The sequence below is a fragment of the Euprymna scolopes genome, chromosome 41, assembly GCF_053919585.1.
Source record: "Euprymna scolopes isolate OS-2025 chromosome 41, ASM5391958v1, whole genome shotgun sequence".
Classification (NCBI taxonomy): domain Eukaryota; kingdom Metazoa; phylum Mollusca; class Cephalopoda; order Sepiida; family Sepiolidae; genus Euprymna; species Euprymna scolopes.
Window position 1 is genome coordinate 66989139 of NC_136522.1, and position 22317 is coordinate 67011455.

Below are 22317 nucleotides of genomic sequence, written 5' to 3' on the forward strand. Positions count from 1 at the left end.
ACTGAAAATTCAAGTATATAAACAAAAATAAAACGGTAATTTTTTACCTTGTTTCCACCTTAACATTCAAAATGATTACTTTTATAGATTTTAGGGTATGCTGAAAACGAATATCGCATTTAAATTTTCTGCAAATAAGTTTTCCGAATATTAAGCAATGTCATTTGTTATCGCTGGTGGCCATCTTGGTACACGCAAACGCAACCCCGAGAAACTATGCGCAAATGTGTGTACCAAGATGACCACCAGCAATAACATAAGAAATGAGATTGCTTGATATCCGGAAAGCTACTTATTTGCAGAAAATTTAAATGCGATATTCGTTTTCGGCATACCTGAAAACCCCTAAGAGGTAGTCATTTTAAAGAAAAATGTTAAGGTGGAAACAAGGTAAAAATTTACAAAATGTGCCACAATGAAATTCTTTATCGAACCGCCTAATTATTATTATTATTTTAGAAACTCCCCCCCAATAAATGTCAGGACATTTATTGGTGGGGTTTCTAACGGTATTTTATATAATTTTAAGTCATTGTCGAAATTTCCAAGACATGAGATACCACATGGCTATTTTTCTTGTGCTTGTGTAACGCTCGACACTAATCTTCGAAATAAACATTTTACATTAAATAAATACACTAAACACTTATCCGACTAAGTAGAAGAGTAACTTATCTTGCCTTTGGTAATATTTATTTGCGTGCTTATGCATTTATATTACCGTCCTATTTTTCAAATAGTATTTTCAAGTTAAATTCCAGTTTCACAATATCTTTTTTTTTTTATTTTTATTTTTTTTTTATTTTTATTTTTTTTTATTTGTTAGGTGAAAGTACAGAATAGTTAACAAAACACCCTTCCCTCCCCATGTTGAGAATGGGTTTCTAAACGTTGTTTCAGCATAAGTGCATGAGTACCTTTATTTATATTATATTTTTATATACATGAGTACTTTATTTATATATATATATATATATATATAGTCATCCACATACAGTACTGTTTCGCTGTTTCACAGCTCATCAGTGCGGCTAGACAGGATTATTCCATTATAACACTATATATATATATATATATATATATATATATATAGTGTTATAATGGAATAATTCCAGGAGTATGAGAGCTCAATGTAGTAAACAGAGCAATAACATAAAAATATAACACGGAAATGACATAATTGTCGATGCAATAATTTATTTCAACCTTATGGTATTTTCAAGCATCTAAACTAGACAATTACATTTTTGATACTCAAAAATGTAATTGTCTAGTTTAGATGCTTGAAAATACCATATGGTTGAAATAAATTATTGCATCGACAATTATGTAATTTCCGTGTTATATTTTATTTTTATTTTATTTATTTTTTTTTTTTTTTGTTTTTTGGACCCCTAAAAAAACGTTAAGTACAAGTAAGAAGTTATGTCATGATAACAGAAACGCATGTACTTAGTACATTTTGTTGTTTTTAACGCTTTTAGTACTTTGTACTAAAAGCGTTAAAAACAATAGTTTTGGCTTGGTATTGTTTGGAAATAAAAGTTGAAAAACTTGAAAATAATTTTTTTACATTGACACTCAGAACAAAAAAAATAACTAGTCTACTAAAACGAAAGCAGAAAAACAGTTTTCTATTTTTAAGAGAATACTTTAGTCGGCTTAGCAGCACTGGTCAGCGATGGTCAGCGATGGGAGCTTGTAATGCTAATAAAAAGCAAATTGTAGATTTGAAGAACTATTTTTTTTTTTTTTTTCATGAATAATTTTGAGTTACTCTTGACACAGAGTTCAACGAGGTCATTGAGGAAGGTCATTATCTCTAGGCACTAACAGCCTGCATTGTTGTAGATGACTGGACACTCTTGCTTGTTGTAGATTGTTCAGATTCATTGACAAGAACGATTGGAAGACTTGGTGACATTCACCCAGGATATGTTGAGCTCGCTCTTCCCATAGAACAGTGTCCTGGCTGAATGCCGACCATGCAAAACAGTCTGCAATGATCAAGATAGTTATGAACAACCAGTCCCGGAACCAGTGGCGAACAGCATAGACCAGAAGTAGGTTCAATGTCAGTTTTAGTGTATAACTATATTTTCAGCTAGCCTCCTGGATGTCTTCACCAACCCTAGAGTGGTTCTGGAGCTATTAATGAATTTTTATATGCTGAGAAGATCAAAGGCAGCTGGATTCCAGCATAGACACCTTTGTATTTCATTTCATTAGAGCTCCTTTAGCTAAGTTGCAGCTCTAATACTGTTGAGGAGGCTATGGGTGCTGGTGGTGGGTTGTCTGGGAAAGGGTTAGGTTTTGAAATCCTCTCATTCACATCTGTTCTGCTATGCACTTAAATATTGGCATGTTATACAAAGAGTTTAGTTATATGGAATCCAAGTTTTTAGCAGAGGTGGGAAATCAATTGAAAAAAATCTGGCTACTGACTGTTAAATAAGAAAAACATAGAAATTGGTTCATGTGAAAATTGTTAGCCTCCCCTCCCACCACCCATACCAGTGGGCAGAAGGACTGGAAATTTTCACACAAATTGTTTTTTCTTTTTTTTTTTTTTCTTTTGAAAAAAAAAAAAAATGCCACAATTCTGAGAAAACTGTCTACATCTATTGATACCAAAGTTAAGTCATGAGTAGTTGACAGAAAAATTCAGACCCTGGTGTCAGTTAGAAAAAAAAAAATACTTCTGGCCTAGATTTAAAATCTGCCCTTAAATCTGTGACTCTGCACGCCTCTTCAAGATAGGAAGGTAATAGTCATTTTAAAATGAAAAACTTTGGTAAACGGCATTTCCTTGAAGCATATTGCAAAACTTAGAATTTAATTCCGTATTTCCTTTGGAGAAAGGAAATAAACACTTGTAAATGCTGCAACTGTTGATATATAATTACCCTTTTGGGAATGTTTGGGCTGTTTCAATAACTCTACCACATCATAGTTCTTGGCCTTTGGGCCAAGATTAGAGTGTAGTATCTGTTCTAATGCTGCATTTCACTTTTTTGTCCTTGGTTAGTCGAGAAGAAATCCGAGACAATTTTTATTTTTGTTTTTTCCCCCCACATTAAAAACTAACCTTGGTGTCTAACTCTGCCCTCGTGGGAAGGCAAGTAAAAAGGAACTCTACCACGTTATGAATTACTTCATTTCAACCCAGATTGTGTCTAGTAATAAAAATAATTGTAATGTCAGCATCAACTGGCACCATGTTAAATAGTCGAAGGATCAAGGAGGATAGAAAGACCAAAGAGAGGAAGCACCAACGAAACAATCCTCTGATTGCAAAACTACTCTGCAAAGTAAACTGTCAAAAAGAAATCATTTTCTGCTGGATACCAAGTCATACCGTTATCAAAGAAAATGGCTGACTCAGCAGCAACAATTGCCTTAAACATTCCAATTGATTTAAATTTTAAAATCCTACTCTGATGTCAAAAAATATATTGCATACATAATGGAAAAATAACAAACTTACTGGGATGAATTTCCCAACAACAAACTATGAAATAATGCCAAAAACAATCAAAACGTAGGAACAAAATGTGAAGCTAAACAGAAAAGAAGTCACGAGCAAAAATAAAAGTAGACCATACACGTTTAACCCAATCATATCTCTTGAGAAAAGAAAATCAATCCATTTGTATACCATGTTAAACATTTTCTAATTGATTGCACCAATTTTTTAACAATGAGGGATTTTTTTTTTTACATGGGGGTCACCACTTATCAAGGCCCGAAGGCCACTTAGGGATAAGGGTTATTGCGTGTGCAATAATCAATGAGATAGTATTGTAGTAATCATTAGTATTGGGGGTTTTGATAGTGTCTTTACTTAAGGGGGCGGTTTGTCAGGAGTTTGTTTATGTTGGACTTGAAGACGTCCAAGTTGTAGTCAGGTGGGAAACAGGCAAACGGAAGAGAGTTCCACTGGCGTGCAGTTCTAAGAAAGAAACTTTGCTCATGGAATCTACGTTTGGATTTAGGCACAGATAGAGAGTGGGGAAAATTATTGACAGTAGTTTCAGCCAGACGGGTGTTTCTCGTGAAAGATTGGCGAGGGGGGACGAGGGATTGGAGCTCAGGCGAGCACCTGCCATGGAAGTAACGATAAAACAAAGACGGGCTCACAACGTCTCTTCTGTGGGAGAGAGGTTGCAGGGAAGAGAAAAGGGCATCCCCCACTAAACCACAAAGTCTATTTTGTACTCTGTCAAGGCAGGATAGGCTGTTTTTAGCAGCTCCTGCCCAGATGTGGCAGCAGTACTCCATCCTTGGACGTACTTGGCTTTTATACAGATAGAGAATCAATCCAACATACTTTCATTCCTTAAAAAAAAATTGGCCTTTTCATAAAAAAAAAAATTAAAAAGAACATATCACTCATATGTCATCTAGAGCAGGGAGTCAAAGGCTTAAACCCATAGATAATCCGCAGCACACGACCCAAACGGTTGACCAGTAAAATCCCACAAAACAAACTTCTCTGCTGTGCATGATGTGTGGTCCAATGAAGCAATCATTTCAATTAGGATGAAAAGACAACCATCCTAGATTTCAAACCAAAAATTATTTTTTATTGCAAGCAAAACTTTATTTGTGATAGGTGTGCCATGAAGAGCCGTAAAGTGTGACGCCATGTGAGAAAGATTGGGAACAACTGCTGTGGAATATTCGTTCTTTTGCAGACTGTTATCCTCATCTTCATAGTTGTTGTTTCACCATGTTCCGTGGCACAGTGGATAGAAGCATTGAGTCTCTACAGTTACAAGTGAGCTTTGTCCGTAGAAGAAAGCAGTTTCAATCCTACACAAGCAGGCTAAAGGATTAGTTGGCCAAAATGTGGTTTGATGACAACTATGGAAGGCAGTAATTACTGAGGATACAGTTACAAGACTCGGCATTCCTATCCCGTCGTAGTTAATCACCTGAAGGAGGACAGTGAATGAGTTAGCCAAAACGTGATGAAACAACTACTGTGAAGTTGAGGATAAGTTAGCAACAGAACGAAGACACAAATTATGACGCCGCCTTCATCTCAAAAGCTTTCCAAATAATATCAAATTTAAAAAAAAAATTTTTTTTATTAAAAAAATATAAAGCTGTTGTAGAGGTTTGTTGAACATTTTAACTCTGGTTAGCCAGATTTTCATCTCTTCGCTGTGCCCTTTTTTTTCTTAAAAGGGTTATCATATCAGCACTGTCCTTTAGAGGAGCGATGTGATGTGCCCAAATCTTTAGAGACATCTGTCTCTTCAATAGGCCTTTTTAGGCATTTTGCAATATAGACAACACTAAAGTGGTGAAAAAACAAATATATAAAAAATAAAATGTTACCAAAAGCAAGATAAGTTACTCTTCTACCTGCCCGAATAAATACTGGGAGAAACCCACCTAATAAATGACATTTATATGGTGGGCTTCTATCAGTATCTGGTTAAATTTTTATTAAGTGATTATCAATACTTCCCTCGTTTCAGTCATTTTCGTCTCCTAATTTAAGCATTTGACAGTACTCATGTTTCAAATTAAAAAAAATAACTTTAAAATAAGTTAAACCACAAAACTTATCCAGGCAGGTAGAAGAGTAACTTGCCTTTGGTAACATTTATTTGTATTTTTACTACTTTTCTGTTTTGTCTATATTACAAAAAATGCTTATATCTTTCAATGTTAACAGAGCTCATAAAAATTTTCACATAATTAGATGGCTGGTGTGATAATTATAGTTTTGCTATGAAAAAAGAAAATACAGCTTCAAAGTCAAAAATGATGAATGTTAGATAGATTCCAACTCACAAAACGGTAATTCTTCCCCCTTTGTCAGAAACATTGCTCATGGAATGAGAGGACTAAATGACACAAAATCAGAGAAGCAAAAGTAAACCAAAGATCCACTTTCTGCTCTCCTTTAATCTTTTTTAATAATAGAATAGTTAAAATGTTATCAAGACCAAAGATGCATTAAACACGATGAAGAAAGCTGGAGCAAGTTGGAAAAAAAAATTGCATTAAAGCCATTTAAATCCTACCTACTGAAAACCAAATATTTTCTCATTAAAAAATGTAAAAGAAATTTAAGTCATTAATTCTTATGTAGGTTTTTTTAAAAATGTGTTTAATGCAGGTATTTAAGAATATAGTTCCTAAGAAAAATCATTTGTCAGACAGTATGCTTTGGTTTGCAATCAGCGAAGTTCTGCAATTGAAATTTTGTTTGAAAACCAAGGAATATCTGGCTCGAATTTTTTTGTTACATAATCCAAATTGTTCCAGTTTAGAGATATTTATAAACTAAGGTTTGACTATGCAAGGTGGAACAATAAAATGCCGTCCTAAAGAAAACACTACAGCTTTATATTAAAACTTTTGTTGAAAAAATCAATTCACATAACTTGATTATGTAGTTGGCTAGGAACAAAGTGTAGTATCTGTTCTGATACTACTGTCCTCGGTTAGTAAAGAACTCTTTCATGATTTTATTTTGTTCCTATCCAGAGTGCCCCTTTTTGGGAGCTGGATTTTCCCCACATTAAAGACCAACTTTGTGTATAACTCTGCCCTTGTAGAGAGGCAAGTAAATAGGAACTTGATTATGTAGTGCAGCTGACATCTATTCAATGTAGCCGCCTTCAGCCTCAATCACCACCTCTATACGGGCCCCAGAACTGGGAGCATGCCTTTTTCACAAGCGCCGGCTGAAACTTGGCAGATGGCGGTGATCAGGCTAGCTTTACTGTTGTGGGAGGTCATGTTGTCGACGTATGAACAAATAAAGTAGTTTAGCAGGTTCAGTTTGAGGGAGGAGGGGCGAGTGAGAGAAGAGTACAAAGTTGTAACACTCCTTTTGAAGCCGAGCCCGACGGTCTCTTTAGGCATGGACTGGCGCAGAGTCTTGTTGCCACACCCTAGGTTTGCCAGTGGCCACCTGATTGCACCAAAGGATCACCCCATTCTTCAGCACATCCAGGTACGCTTTGGTGTTGATTTTCAAGCCGACTTCAAAGATGTGAGGTGGCCTTCACTTGAAGCCACACCAAAGACCATAACCGTAGTCGGAAACTTTTTCATTGCCCTGGGCACGTCCCTGTTATTCGAGGCAATCTAGTGATGGTCCTGGCAGAAGTTCTTTTCGTCTAGGGAAAAAAAAAAAAAAAAAAAAAATATGAGCATGTTTGGCTTCTTGGCATGCTTCAGTTTGTTGAGCAACCTGACGGACAATTAGCCTGAGGTTCTTTGTTTTCTCAATCAAGATCTAGCTTGTCTGCCGCCTGTAGAACCTACACTTCAAGTCCTCCTTCACACATGCATACACATTTGTGTGTAGGGCACCTAAATCTCTGGCAATCTGCTGAATAGGTTGTAGGGAAGTTTAATCAATGATTGCCTGGACCTTTCCAATGAACTTCTTAGTCCGGGTATTTCTCGGCCTTGGATTTTTGCTCCACCACTTCCAAAGAGTCGTATGATGTGTTGAGCTGTGCCCTTAAGCATTGCATTTTGAGGGTGCTGGCAATGATCCTGTTGTCATAACTTGGATTGGTAGAGACCATGAGATTTTAAAATTAAAAAATTTTTTTTTATTGCATTTTCACCCCAAACACGGCACAGTGTCACTTTGATCTGGGGTGGGGGGCATTATCTGTGACCTAATTTGTAGGGGTACTATGTAGGGAGTTGAGCAGTAAGATGTCTGTTTACATTACACTTAAACTTCTGCATGTCAGTACAGTTAGGAACCTGAAAGGGAATTCCAAAGTCTAGCAGTCCTAGGGAAGAAACTATTAGCATAGGATTTCTGTGTAAGGGTGGAATTTTGCTGCTTGTTAGGTTTGTCAGGTGTGGTTCGTCAGAGCATTCACCATTAAAATATTTGTAAAACATGCAGAGAGATGCAACATTTCATTGATGGGATAGTGACTGAAGCCTAGCTGATAGTGCGGGACCTATTAGATTGGTAACTCTCTTTTGGACCCTGTCTAAGAGGGAGACTAGTAGCAGATGCACCAGCCCAAATGTGGCATCAATACTCCATACATGGGCGAATGGTGGCCTTGTTGAGGTACATTATACTCTCAGGCATAAGTAACTTTCTTGCATGTTAAAGAGAGCCCACCTTCTTTGCAGCAGCCTTAGCAATACCCTCAATATATCCATTCCAGTCATGTTCCCTTTATATACGATCCTCAAGAACTGTGGTCAGAAATATGTCCAGAAGTGAAACTTGTTGGTCCTGGCAATCTGAGAGACGGGTTGGGAACGTTACTGTCTTGTGTCAAGGAATGGAATTATGTGATGCTACCATCTGTGTTGATGTAGTCAGAAGCCAAGCCAATTACTGTGATGGACATTAAAGCCGCCAAATACATGTATTTGGGTGCTAGCGTCTAGGGAGAGTGCTACATCTATCCTGTCAGAGACATAACCATCAGCTGACTCCTCATCTTCATGAGTGTTGCCTTGGAGATGCCCACCAGAGATGAGTGCAGGGTTCTTTTCCATGTACAACATGGCACCAAAATCATCCTGATATTATACAACTGATGATAGAGCAGCTACTCTAAGCGCTACCAAAGAGTTAGGGCCCCTGTAATGTCAGTCGGAATACAGCAGCCAGACAAACTGGTACCCTCAAACCTGTCAGACAAGAGTGGCCCAGTCCAATCATGTTGGTATACATGATATACAAGCATCTCCAAGATGTCCAGTTAAGAGGAAGGGAATTAGGCAGGTGTGGGGGATGGCGTTCATTGGAAACAAAGGCAAGCATTGAGCATCTCTAACAAGTCCCTGCGATCACACCTTTGATTCTTACTAATAGGCAAAGGAGTATGGAAGCCAGGTGGTAGGCAGAGCCTACCTACTCCTTAAGCAGTTTAAGTTTGCAAACTAGTGATTTGCTTAAGTCACCAGCTCTAGGGAGGTTGTTGACTAGGACTGAGGAGGCCTCGCTCCTCCGTTTGAGATGTATGAGATCTGTGGCACATGTTTGACATCAGAGTTTTCCTTCTTCTAGATTGTACAGTGGCACATCTCTGATCTCATTCATTAAATATTGTGTCTCGTTCAGGCATGATAGAAGGCTCATATCTTTCTTGTGATTTGTACGCAACTGGCTAACTAGTAGATTGTCTACAACAAAAAAAAAGAAGAAAACTGGTTTTCGTCAAACAAAAATGGAGTTTTGTCTTTTCTAGGGCAACAATTTTATTGTTCCAACCTGTATTTCTTTTTTTAAGGAAGCCGTTAAGTGATTAGTTATTTCGTATCGGGTTAAATTGTACAATTATTTCAATAAGGATCGGAAAATCAAAAGATTGCCATGTTTCAGTATCTTAAATGAATACTGGTCACGTTTTGTCATAAACGCCTAACACAATCTGAGTCTCTCCCCCCCCACCTTGTCAAACTTGAAAAAAAAAAACACTTGCCTAGCTACAACCACTATCAACAATTTCCTAAATCTAAATGCAGATTTCATGAACAAAGCTTCTTTTCTTGAACTGTCCACTTGTGGAACTCTGTTCCACTGGTCTGCTTTCCAGCTGACTACAATATAGTTGTCTTCAAGTTCAATGTAAACAAGTTAATAATCAAATTCTACTGATTTCCATTAACAATTATTACACTGTTGTCCTGGTGATCGCTGTATACAATTAATTCCTATCCTGTTGTTTTTACTTATGGAATATATACGTCATGCTCACCTTGACGCACTGGTTCTCATTAGATCACTAAAGTTAAGCAATATTGAGCCTGATCATTACCAGATGGATGACCATTTAGGAATAACAGCTGCTGTATGTAGGACGTTAACACCTCCCTGCAAGAATTGCAAAAACCTAATGTCATCATCTCCCTTGATGAGTATATGCAAGCAACTGATGACCACTTGTGAATTTGATATTCCCACAAAATTTCCTCCTTCAGAGGAAGCTGGTTCAACCCACCTAGGGTAAATGCCACCTCGAATACAGATCAGAACTTTTGACTTGATCCTTTTTTATTTAAGGAGCTAACTGTTCAAATCAACATTACTGAGAGGTTTTGGCAGGAGTCTGTTGAATTTGTAAGAATTCTAGGAGTCCCAATTCAGATTTATACAGTCTGAATGTTGGATGACTTTAAACCAAGGAAATGGTCAGCATTTTGGACTCCTTGAATCCAGTGTTGGACCTTATGTTCCAACTCCCACAGCTCTTATTGAAATACGTTTTATGATTTTGTCACTAACAATTACTACGGTGTTGTTCGAGGGACCACCATCATAACAATACAATTTGCAATCCCATCTAGTCCATTCCGGTAAATAAAAAATAGGAAACATTACTTTTGGAACGTCTCTTGGATATACCCAACTGACTGAAGCATATTCACCCTAGACAGGTTAAACTAACTTCCTCCAAAGAAGGAAGTTTCATGGAAATATCAAATTCACAAGCAGTCCTGTCATTTGTATATTCCAGTTGGAAGAAATGACATTAGATTTTTGCAGTTCTGCATGGAGGTGTTGATGTCCTCCTACATACAGCATCTGGTATTCTCAAATGGTCATCCATCTCGTACTGACCAGGTTCAATTTTGCTTAACTTCAATGATTTGACAACAACTGGTGTGTCAACATGATTATGCTGTATATAAGTGATAGTAAAATAACCATCTCAGGGCAATAAATATAACATATCCAAAAAATGTCATATTCCAAAAAAAAAAGTGACAAATTGATCAAGTAGTTTTTTTGTTTTTTTTTTAACTAAGAAAGCCAAACTTTATGAGGAAAAGAAAACGCTGTGTTTTTATCTGCCATATTTAATAAAGAGACAACTCAATTCAAATTACCGATTTTTAAAATATCAGTGTTGTAATAGTTATTTATACATTATTAGTTGCTAAAAAACTACTTGCTCCATTTACATGATTTTTGGAATATGGTATTTTCATTCTGTGACTGGTATATACATCATAAAGATTTTTAATTTTTTAAATTTTTATTGGTCCCCCGACAAAGGAATTGGACCTAGTAAATCGCTCCTGTTCGTCTCTTTGTTTGTTTGTACTTTTCTCAATAACCACGCCTTGGATTTTAAAAAAAAATTGTGCACAAACATTAGTCATAGTGAAAGTAAAGTTTTGCCAGAATGGATTTTCCAGAATAACTCTGATTGCTCCTCTAGGGGAATCATTCGTTCGTTTGTACTTTTCTCAATAACTTTTCTTGCACTCCTTGAATTAAAAAAAAAAAAAAAAAAATTTGCACAAACATTAGTCATGGTGAAGGTAAATTTTTTACATGTGGAGGGGGACCCTGCATGCTCGGATTTTTTTTTTTTTTTTTTAAATTGGGTTGGGTTTTCTTTGTTTATATATATATATATATATATATATATATATATATATATATATATATTTTTTTTTTTTTTTTTTTTTTGTCTATTGTTCTGGTTTCATTTATGTTAATGACAAAATTTCTGTTTATTTTCAGATTGGATTGCTGACAAGAAGCAACAAAAGAAACGTAGTCGTTGGGGTAATGAAGAGACAGACAAAACCATCATTCCGGGCATGCCAACGGTGATTCCAGCTAATCTGTCAGGTGACCAGGAAAAACAATACTTAGGTAAGTTAATTTCAAACGTTTTTGGGGAGTAAACCATTTAACAAAACTTTTTCTTTTTTTTTTTTCCTTTTAAAATACATTTTTCTTTTCAACATGCTATAATTATTATTGCAAATATGTTTCTATTCAACAATAATCAATTTATAAACAAATTAGTAATATTTTTTCACTTGATGGTATTCCCATTATCAAATAATTGTTTATTTTTTTTGTTCCTCTGAATATTTTTTTTCTTCTTGCCCCTTCCCCTCTTTTCAGGTTTTTTGGTAAGTAAATCCATTTATTTATTTCTCCTACTTTGATGATTGTCATGTTATTAATGTCTTTATTTAATGTTTTACCTTGTATTTGATTACCATGTATAATAACTACATATTTTTAACAATTTTTTCAAACTGATATTATACATATATTGGTGATTGCTGTATTTTCAAATGTATTCTAAAATGTTTAATTGTTGCTTTTAATAATTTAGCGTTTTTTTAGTTCTACCAAAAAAAAAAAAAAAAATAACTGCTTCATTTATCCAAGTTATAACAAAACGTGTCATTATCACAAAAAGATTATAAAAGTGGAATTAATTTTCAGGTTGTCTTTTTATATATATATAATTTGGGTGCTTATTTAAAATAACCCTGTCATGAAAAAAAAAAAAATGCATAATATATTAGGTTCTTGTCCAGAATTCCCCCCTATATTAAAAAACAAAAGTAAAGAAAAATCTCTGATTATGTATGTACTTGACTAATTGAAAATAGCATATTCCAAAAATTACATAAATTGATCAAGTTGTTTGCTTTTTAATAAAGAAAATCGTTTTTAAGTGATTAATGGCTATTTGTAGTTAATACAACATAAATCTTGCAAGTTTGAATTATTGTTGAGTCCCCCCCCCTTTATCTTTGTAGACTGTTTTCAAAATGGTGGACAAGAGAGACACTCTTCAATTACTCATAAAATTTGATTTTTATTTAAAAATAAAACTACTTTATCAATTTACATGATTTTTGAAATGTATTTTTTTTTTTGTTGCGGGTACATACATCATACAGATTTTTCTTTTGTTTTTAATATAGGGGCAATTCTGAACAAGAACATCTTTTTAATAGTTCAATTTTTGGTGTGGGTATTTCGATAGATATGAACTCTAAGAATCCCTGTGCATTTTAATAACAAAGTAGCTTTTGTATTTAAAACTTTTATTATTTTACTATTTTTCACCCATGTCGCGTCTCATCTTCAGAGTTTGCTGGCAAGTAGTTCATCTTACATGCTGCGATCTGTACACTGTACTGAATATCCTCCCTTCATTACGCTCTTCTCATGAGTATTATATTTTAATAACAAAAATCTTGATCTATTATATAAAGGTAATTGTCTGTATATTTGTTTGTATGTCCAGCTAAAACTTGAATAATTCAAAATAAACACGTATAAAGTTTATATTTTCTGGATAGGTATTGCCCAGGATGCACAATATCTAAAATTTAGAAAAGTTTTTACCCTAAATTGGAGCTGAATGTACCCGGAGGAGTTGGATTTCGGGACATTTCATATACTAACTAAAGGGAAGTTGTTGAGTTTTTTTTTTAATCTAGGAGTTACATCAACTAATATAAAGGAGAATTGTGTATGTGTGTTCAGAGAAAGGCATGAACTGGGTGGAAGAGAAAAGGAGATGGAAAATTGGGGGGGAGGGTACATGAATAAAGAGATAGAAGGTATGTTACAGTTGTGCCCCTGCTAATACCAGGTAGATCTGCTAGTTATATATACGGGATATTTTTTATTTATTTTTTTTTTTATGCACTTTACATTTCTTTTGGTTCTTCAAGAACACAAGGAGACCTTCGCTGAAAATTTTCTTCAAGGTTTTATCTTGAAAAAAAAATTGACTCTTGAGAGAGAGAAATGTTCTCTTAGCTAATTTGATTATTTGGTTAACTTATCTGAAATGAGTGACGCATGGACAGAAACATTGGGATAATATTTCACGCTTAGATTGCAAAGATTTCTACATTATTTGTTAACTGGCGCACTCGACCCACAGCAGAGTCACATTAATTGATGCCTCCCAATCGGCTCCCACAAACTGATTTCTTTCTTTCATTTGTCATCTCTACTTGTAGCTCTGTTTTGTCTACCGTCTGAACTGTTGTTTCTTGCCTCAACTTTACATCACCCTAATCCCTTGTTGTTTCTTGCCTCAACTTTACATCACCCTAATCCCTGGAAATGATTCTGTTTTGCAGATTTGAGTTATGATGACATGTACTAAGTGTAACCCTCGTAAAAATCTATGCCAGCTGATTTAATCGCTATTGACATAGGATTCCTAATATGTAACCCGAGTTATGTTACTGTTTCTGTCATCTTCTATGACATTAATGTGTCAGAATCCTGTGTGAATCCATTAATCCAGCTTCACTTCACGACTATGAAAAGTGGTGTTAGTTGTGGCCAACTTAAAATGTAGCTCAGAATGCAACATCACTCCACGTGTGTGTGTGTGTTTGCTGATGGAATTGAAACTGTCACAATTTCCACGTTGGCAATGGATTGATATGCTTGTCCAGGATTCAGCAAATTCATTGTTACGAGCTAGTACAAAACCCAAGTCTGGTTTTATCCCCGGTACAGAATCTTCGACTCTGCTTATTAACAGTTTCTCCCTATGTTGCTTGCAACACATGAATAAAATGAGATGTCAGCCATGGGATTTATGACATTTTTGACACATCTGATTCGAGATAAACTTTTCATTATATCCCCAAACGATGTATAGAGATGGCAAGAACAACTAAGTGGCGTGGTTAAACACACACACACACACACACACACACACACACACACACACACACACACACACACACACACACACACACATTGTATATAAATTAATTTTATTATGCTAAGAGATTCAATCTTTATGGAATTTCCACAAAACAGCTCAATGGACCAAGGCAGGGATGAAAAAAAAGAAATACAATTAACGATATCATAAGAGATGAACAAATGGCTAAAAAAAAAAAAAAATGTGCATCAGTGTTATTACAAAGTCTGATTGGCTGTCAGCCAGATTGAGGAATTGGGATCGGATAAAAGGAAATGCTATGTGTTAGCTGTGTGAAGCAACCAACAAGAAAATATCAAACGAAAAAAATACATCCAGTCTTGGAAATCTCCGAATGATCAGAAGATGTTATGGTGTTCAATCCTTTCTCCATTTTATTTCTCTTTTCTTTTTGTTTTCGTTTCGTTTTATATTTACTGTTTCATTTAGCTTTCTTAGTTCTCTCCTTCAGGCAAATTAGTCTCGGGTTTTAGGCTGCATGTTAGCAATTGGTTATAGCCTTTTTGTGAATCCTTCAGTCGCTTGATCTAAGCTCAGTTGATTTAATCTTGTCCTTATAAGGTCAGGCAAATGTATCGCATTGTGACAATTTCATCATCTTTTGCCATGTACTGGACTGAAACAAAACGTTTCATATTGTCCATTTTGGTTCCTTTGCAGCACAGGAAAATTCTGGAATCATAGTCACCCCTTTTTGGTCATAAGGGGCCAATACATATGCCACTAGATACTCCTACACTCGACTATATCCTTTACTTAAGTTAGATAGACAAATGGAAAGGCCTGATTCAAGCAACTGACTAGTCAGCCCTATATCCAATGGGAAACTATTCCTTACAGCACTTTTTTTTTTTTCCAAATGTTACACTTTTACATGTCAAGTATGTATAAATCATTTTATACATCTGTATTGTGGTTGAGCCGAGATTGTTGGTTATCTGTAGACACAAAACTACTCTGATGTCAATGTTTAATTTTTAATAAAAGTTTATTTGAAACTGAGGTATAATCACAGACACAGATGAAGAAGACAGATGAACAGCCTCATCTTTTCCCCATTGGGGAAAGTAGACAGATGCATACATCCTTCCTCCTTGAAATCTCGCCAGTTAAAATACAAAAAAAGAGTGATTTCATCAGCTTCCACTGTGAATGATTTCTAACCATCAAACTTTTCTACTCAAACATGACCTTCATCATGTAGCACTAAAGAGATAGCTTATGAATATCAAACTTTATGCCTCAACATTCTAAATATGATGAATAGTGTGTACCCACGCCCATAATTGGATTATTTAAAAAAGCAAAAATTATATACCTCACCCCCATTTTTATTTTTTTTTATTTTTCATGACAGGGTGATTGTAAAAACGTGCCATAATTTGTTTTATTTTCTAAACACTAAATATGAAACGGATTTTTCAGCCTTATTCTTTATGGTAAGATGTAATAAGTGGTGTTTGCAGTCGACTGAAGCTGTTTACTAGGACTAGGTAACTCGTGTGTATAAAAATTGTTGTTATGGCCAGTTTGAGGAGAGGTAGATAATTGTTGGGGGTCAGTTGTGTGAATGGCTAAACCAGGGTCTTCGGGATGCTTAATCAGTCCTTATTGACTACATGAATTCAAACCCTGGTTAAATTTTACAATGGGGGTGCAGTCATGAAGCGCTTTAATTTATGAATAAAAACAAGCCATAATATTTGATGTAGTATGTGAAGCTTTAATTCTAGCCAGAAATTACTTTGGTTGATAGTTTAAAGGCTTCAAAATGGCTTTTGAATTTTATTGCCATAAAGAAATCATTGTTCTATGTACTTTATAATTTAAAAAATTTTTATTATTATTATTCCAAGCAAGGTGTATAGCCACTTAGTCTACTATTTGGGATCATAACTAACAAGGAGTAGTGGAGAGTTAAGTATTGAGATGTTTGTTCACATTACATTTAAATTTCTGAATGTCAGGGAAGCAGGAAACAAGAAATAAATCTCTAAATCTAGCAGTCTGATGGAAGAAACTATTAGAGAGCTTTCCAGCATCTAAGAGCCTCTACAGTGAAGGGGTGAGATTTTGCTGCTTGGCAAGTTAATCAGGGGTATGCTTAGAGGGTACAAGTGCTATGGGTTCATCAGAGCACATTCCATTAAAGTACTTGTAAAACAGGCACAAGCATGCAACATTGCAGGGATGGAACAGAGGTTGGTTGTTGGCCAATAGTACATAACCTTGGAGACTCTTTTTGGACCCTGTCTAAAAGAGAGACACTAGTGGTAGATGCACCAGTCCAGATGTGGCAACAATACTCCATGCATGGGTGAATGGTGGTTTTTGAAGCCTTTAACTTGACGGATAGAAAGTAATTTCTGACTAGAATTAAAATTCCATCTAATACTATTTTCCTAAATTGAAAAAATAATCAAACAAAACGGTATATATGTGTGTGACAGGCAAAATGGAAAAAGCAAATTAAGCACAGAAAAAAGCCAACAGATTGACTGATTTCATTTGGATCTATGAAGACGTTTATAGATCTGAATCAAATACGTCAATCTTTTTTTTTTTTTTTTTCTAAGAAAAAATCTTTAATTTTACTACATTTTATCTCCACAATATTGTTTGATGACGTAATATATCCATATATATTTCTCGCCCATGTTCCTATTGTAAAATTGCATGCAATCTCTCTGAATGAAAATCATTTTTGTGGCTTGTAAATTTTTTTACACTTTTCTAGAAGGTAATGTTTAAGATGAACTTTGAAAATTGTTTCACTCTGTATTATTCTTCAACGTTATGAATCTTATTTCACAATCATAATTATTTACATACTTTGGAATTATTTTCGTAATCTTCACGTTGCAGTCATTGTACTATCTCATCTATGAAATTCCAAACAAAAGGCATCCAAAGAAGGTCAGAGAGTACAATGATGGGAAAAAATCCCAGCAACTAAGATTAAAAATGTCCACCATGTGTAAATTAAATTAGGATCATTATCCTTAAACATCTTTTTACTTTGATTAGTAAAAATTAAAAAAAAAAAAAAAATAGAAATGTAGAAATCTTTTTCACAATGATAAAATTTTCAAAATGAAGAATAAAAAATACTGATAAATAATCCAGTGCTAAAAATTTTTTTTATATTTTTCACTCCAGACAAGACATGAAGCCACTTTATGTAAGGAACTTAAAATAAATAAATAAAATAATTTTTTTTAAATACCACTTAAGTAAGTCACTTAGCCAATGATCAGTGTTAGAGGGATAGGTTCCAACCCAGAAAACAACAATTCTTTCCCCTTTGTCAGTTAATATTAATCTAGAGAGTAATTGTATTTCTCTGCCCCAAGACTTTATAAAAATTTGAAGTCTATTTTATGATCACGTTAATAATAAAACAAAAATCAGTGAAAATGAAATGATCAAGCAATTAGAACAATTAGTTCTTTGATACGACAGAGGTGCAGTCAAAAAATGAGTATTCTCTTTTTGAATATACCTTTTGCCATTAACTTTTCTATTCATCACTTTCCGAAGGCTTTAAAATCACTTTCAAATTTTCAGAGATTAAAGCAGTATATATTGGAATTGGCCATTTTTAATCCATAAAAAATGGCCAATATGTGACATTTAAAAGGTAATTTTAAAATCTTTAAATTGAGAAAGAGAAAGAATTTATGGCTGCTACAAAGGTGGGTTCCATCTACCGTGCTAGAAAATTACTGGCACCTGAAAGTATCCTGCATCTTTACAAAGCTACTATTCACCTGCGCATGGAGTATTGTTGCGATACCCAGGCTGATGCGTCTCCCTCTTAGACCAGGTCCAAAAATAAAACCTAATAGGTCCCGCACTATTAACCAAGCTCAAACTCCTGTCCCATTCCCAAAATGTTGCATCCCTGTCGGTTTTGCAAGAACTGTAATGGAATGCGCTCTAATCTCCTTGGCATACATGCACAGAACAAACCTTTTTAGCAACAAAATCCTACCTTTTCACTGTAGAGGTCCCTGTTTCGGACTGCTAGACTTTAGAATACACTCCTTGTTTTCTGCTTTCCCAACTGTACTACTATGCAGAAGTTTAAATGTCATGCCAACAGACATGTGAATCTTGCTCATTTCCTTGCATAATGCCTCTGTAATAGGTTTAGTTTGAGGGGGGGGGGGGCTGAACAAGGGAAAAAAATTTTTTTTTTTTTTTTGTCTGTATCCTGCTCGTATCAAAGAACTTAACAATTTCATTTTCTGTGCAAAACCTGTAGTCTTCCTTTTATTTTCATTCTTTAATAAGTGAAAATTTCTATGTGATCAGGTTTTCTTTATGCTTTGTTTCATTTAGTTGGCAAAAAGAAATATCCATAAATGCATTTTCAATTTTGCTTAAATGCTAACATCATCCCTCTGATGAATGTTCATTTAACAAAGATTTTCTTTCTTTTGGTACTTATGCAGTATAAGGACCGTACCATTGTCAAAATTGTTTGGGCGGTTTATGGAAAACGCAGAAAAGTGCCAAAACATTGAACGCCTTTTACAAAAAAACTATAAATAAAACAAGATTTGAACAAAAAAAACAAAAACTGATGGCAAATAAATTAAAATTTATTTGCCATCAGTTTTCTTTTATTTATTCCAAAAATAAATATTTCTGAAACTTGTCTTACAATGAGGATTTGAATTTTCTAAAAAAAAAAAAAAAAAAAATGTCTAATTATCCAAGAATATTGCTTCCATATTCCAATTAATTTTTCATTGAATTAGCTTTGTACTGGCAGGAATAATATATTTTTAATTGAAAAGATTGGCAAGCATTTGTGACAAAAATATTAACACAAATTTTGTTTGGCATCTTTCAGTGTTTTCCGTAGAGTATTTTGACTATAACACGATCCTCATCTTATACAGCATAAGTAACTTTTCTTTTTAATAGACAATTTACTTAAATAGCTCTGCCTGCCTGCATAGTGTGATCTGATCGAGCTCCTAAGGAAGTTTTTAGGAAATATTAACTTCACAAGATATGACCAAGTTTTTCGATTAAAAAAATTTTTTTTTTTAAAATTAAATGTTTCATTTGTTCTGTTTGTGTGTGATGGGTGGCAGTTATGAACCTCAAACTGGCCTCTGTTGATTGCTTGTTTTTTCGATTGATAATATTTGCTGCTATTATAACCACTTCATTCCAGTTCACCTGCAGATCGAGGAGATAAGTCGTAGACTGCGAACAGGAGACCTGGGCATCCCACCTAATCCCGAAGACAGGTTTGCTTGCGGCCTGCTGCTTAGACAAGCAGTAGTAACCTTACAATTGTTTTAACTTCTTTTTCAACAGCCAGGCATGCAAAGAGTCAGTGCAAGTAAAAAAAAAAAAAAAATTTGATATATCTCTATATATGTGTATATATTTATTTATATATACAATTTCAAACCGAAAGTTGGATGCAACTTTTATATTGCTATAATCTTGACCAACTTTTATAAAACTCTAATTTATGTATCTCTTTATTATAATTTTTTTTATTTGCAGTTGTAGGCGTACAGTATTTGACTTGTGCCCCCTCCCATTCCTAATTACGGAATGATATAATAAAAAAAAAAAAAATTTCCTGCAATTCCCTTAGACAGAAAAAAAAAAATTGCCATCCAACTTTTTCCGAATTTAAATAATATTCATTCTCTTTTTTAAAAAAAAATATTCATTTTCAGCTTGATTTTAGATGTTCTAAGGTTTTTAAACATTTCTCTAACACAAAATAGTCGTTTCTAATCTGTTTTGCTCCTCTTTTATCATCGTTCGTTATCTGCATCCTTTTGAGATATGAAGATTGCCTCCCGTCGTCCTCGGAACGATGAGGCATATCTAACATAGCTGTGTAATGTTTTCAAGAATAAAAAGTTCTTTTTATCATACTTGTCTGACACCGCCGCTCATCTTCATTCGTCTAGTGGTTGCTATGCAAATAAAACTTCTTTTCATGCACGAAAGACACAAGGAAACATTCGCTAAGAGTTCTTAAAGGTTTTACTCTTGGCAAGAATTAATTCTGGAGAGAGATTAAGACTCTCTTATCTATTCTAATTATTTAGTTAAATGAGTGACACGTGGACAGATATCAAGGTAAAATTTCACACTAAGTGATTATCAATGTTTCTTTGCAGTGTCTTGTACGTGCTTCTCACTTAGACTTGCAATATTGGTGGTCTCTGTCATATGTTATCTTGATTCTTACCTCTGTTTTATCTATGCCGTTTACCTTTGACCTTAAATGTTGGCCATCCTTGATTTAACCCTGGGAATTACCCTGTTTTTCAGATTTATGCACTCAGTATGATCCTTGTCGAAATCCATACTAGTTAACTTAGTTGTTATTGTCATAGGGTTCCTAATATGTAACTGCTGGGATGTTCAATCCCCACGATGCATCTTCGTTGTCGGAAATAGTTTGTCGTATTTTTGTAGCCGCAGTGGTGGTTAGCTTCCATCTACTTTTCTGTCTGTTCTTGTAGATGTCTTTTGATTTTTTTTTTTTTTTTTTTTTTTTATATATAACATCTTGTAAAAATTATTTAAAAAAAAAAAAAAATGGCAAAAATTCCTTGAAATTTGAAAAATCTCTGGGATTTATTTTTTTCGTTAGAGCATAAATGTATACATATAATCCTCTCTTCGCCCAGGGGGGGGGGATTTCAGGGCAGATATCCAAATCTAATCACTCTCTGATAATTCAATGATAAATGATCTTTCGTGCCCATTCGCCACATAAGATTAGTGACTTCCTGTTTCTCTGACGTCACTGCCATGACACGTAGCTCTTACTCAAATTCTAATTGGAAAATTCCACGTTACTTAAGTTTCAATGCAAGGTTAAAACTTATCATACTACTATCTTTACACATCTGCATCTAAATATTATGAAACCCACTAGCAGGCAAATAGTTCTGGCCTTTAAGTACTACTACAACTGTCGGGTTAGCGTTAGCGTATGTACTTGATTTCCTGTTTCTCAAACTAGGGCTTGTTAGTTCAAGAGACGCTACCTTGCTGCAGACCTAACTGTTGGTTTGAAAAGGACCTTTGCTAACCTTTCATAGGCTTTAAAATTAGTTTGGCATCCTTCTCACAAAGTAAGCCTAATCAAGGGGGAGGGGTTTGAAATGGCTTGTATCGGTAGCAAGGCATTATTTGTTGAATCGAGCGTATTTGTGTTAGAGGTCATTGAAAAGATCACATTAAAATTCAAACTGGCGGCCAAATAACTTGACAAATAGTTTTGTGTGTGCATGACAATTCTTTTTATGAATAATGAAGTTATTAGAATTATTTCTAGTTCTAGGAGTATATTGAGTATTTATGGAAGGGACCACGTAAAGGTTGCCAACATCCTTAAGTGGAAGTTTTTCTCTGGAATGAACTAGATTCAAACTTGGTACACCCAGTTGCCAGTCTGTGTCATTAACCACTTAGCTACCATCACCTTCCTGTACATGTTGCTTCTGTGCTGGTGGTTGATGTACTTTAACAAGTGATTGCTTTGTGTGCAATATATGGGATCAAGGGTATCTATCTAGTTGGTTGTCATCTCCTTAGTCGCATCCAGATAAGTAGATATTCTTGTAAGTCTTCATTCTTTGGTTTCATGTTTTGGCTGCAATTATGTTGGCATAATCCTCCTAATCAACGCCCTTAATGACTAGGTGAGTAAGCTATCCAAAAGTCTCAGACTATTTTACAGCTTGAAACCTTCAGACTCGCAACCAAACAGAGGAAAGAGGAAACTTTGTTGCTGGTTCAGCCACACTGTGCTGCAACCCAGGAGAGTTCATCCACAAAA

At 34.9% G+C, this 22317-nt stretch overlaps 1 protein-coding gene across 1 annotated transcript in view; it reads left to right on the forward strand.

Moving 5' to 3' along the window:
• Positions 1-22317, forward strand: part of LOC145266579 (splicing factor 1-like) — a 74732-nt gene that overhangs the window by 11884 nt on the left and 40531 nt on the right. The window contains exons 2-3 of the mRNA XM_080122419.1: positions 11492-11626; positions 19672-19747. Of these exons, the coding sequence (XP_079978545.1) occupies positions 11492-11626; positions 19672-19747 (211 nt within the window). The remainder of the gene's footprint in view (positions 1-11491; positions 11627-19671; positions 19748-22317) is intronic.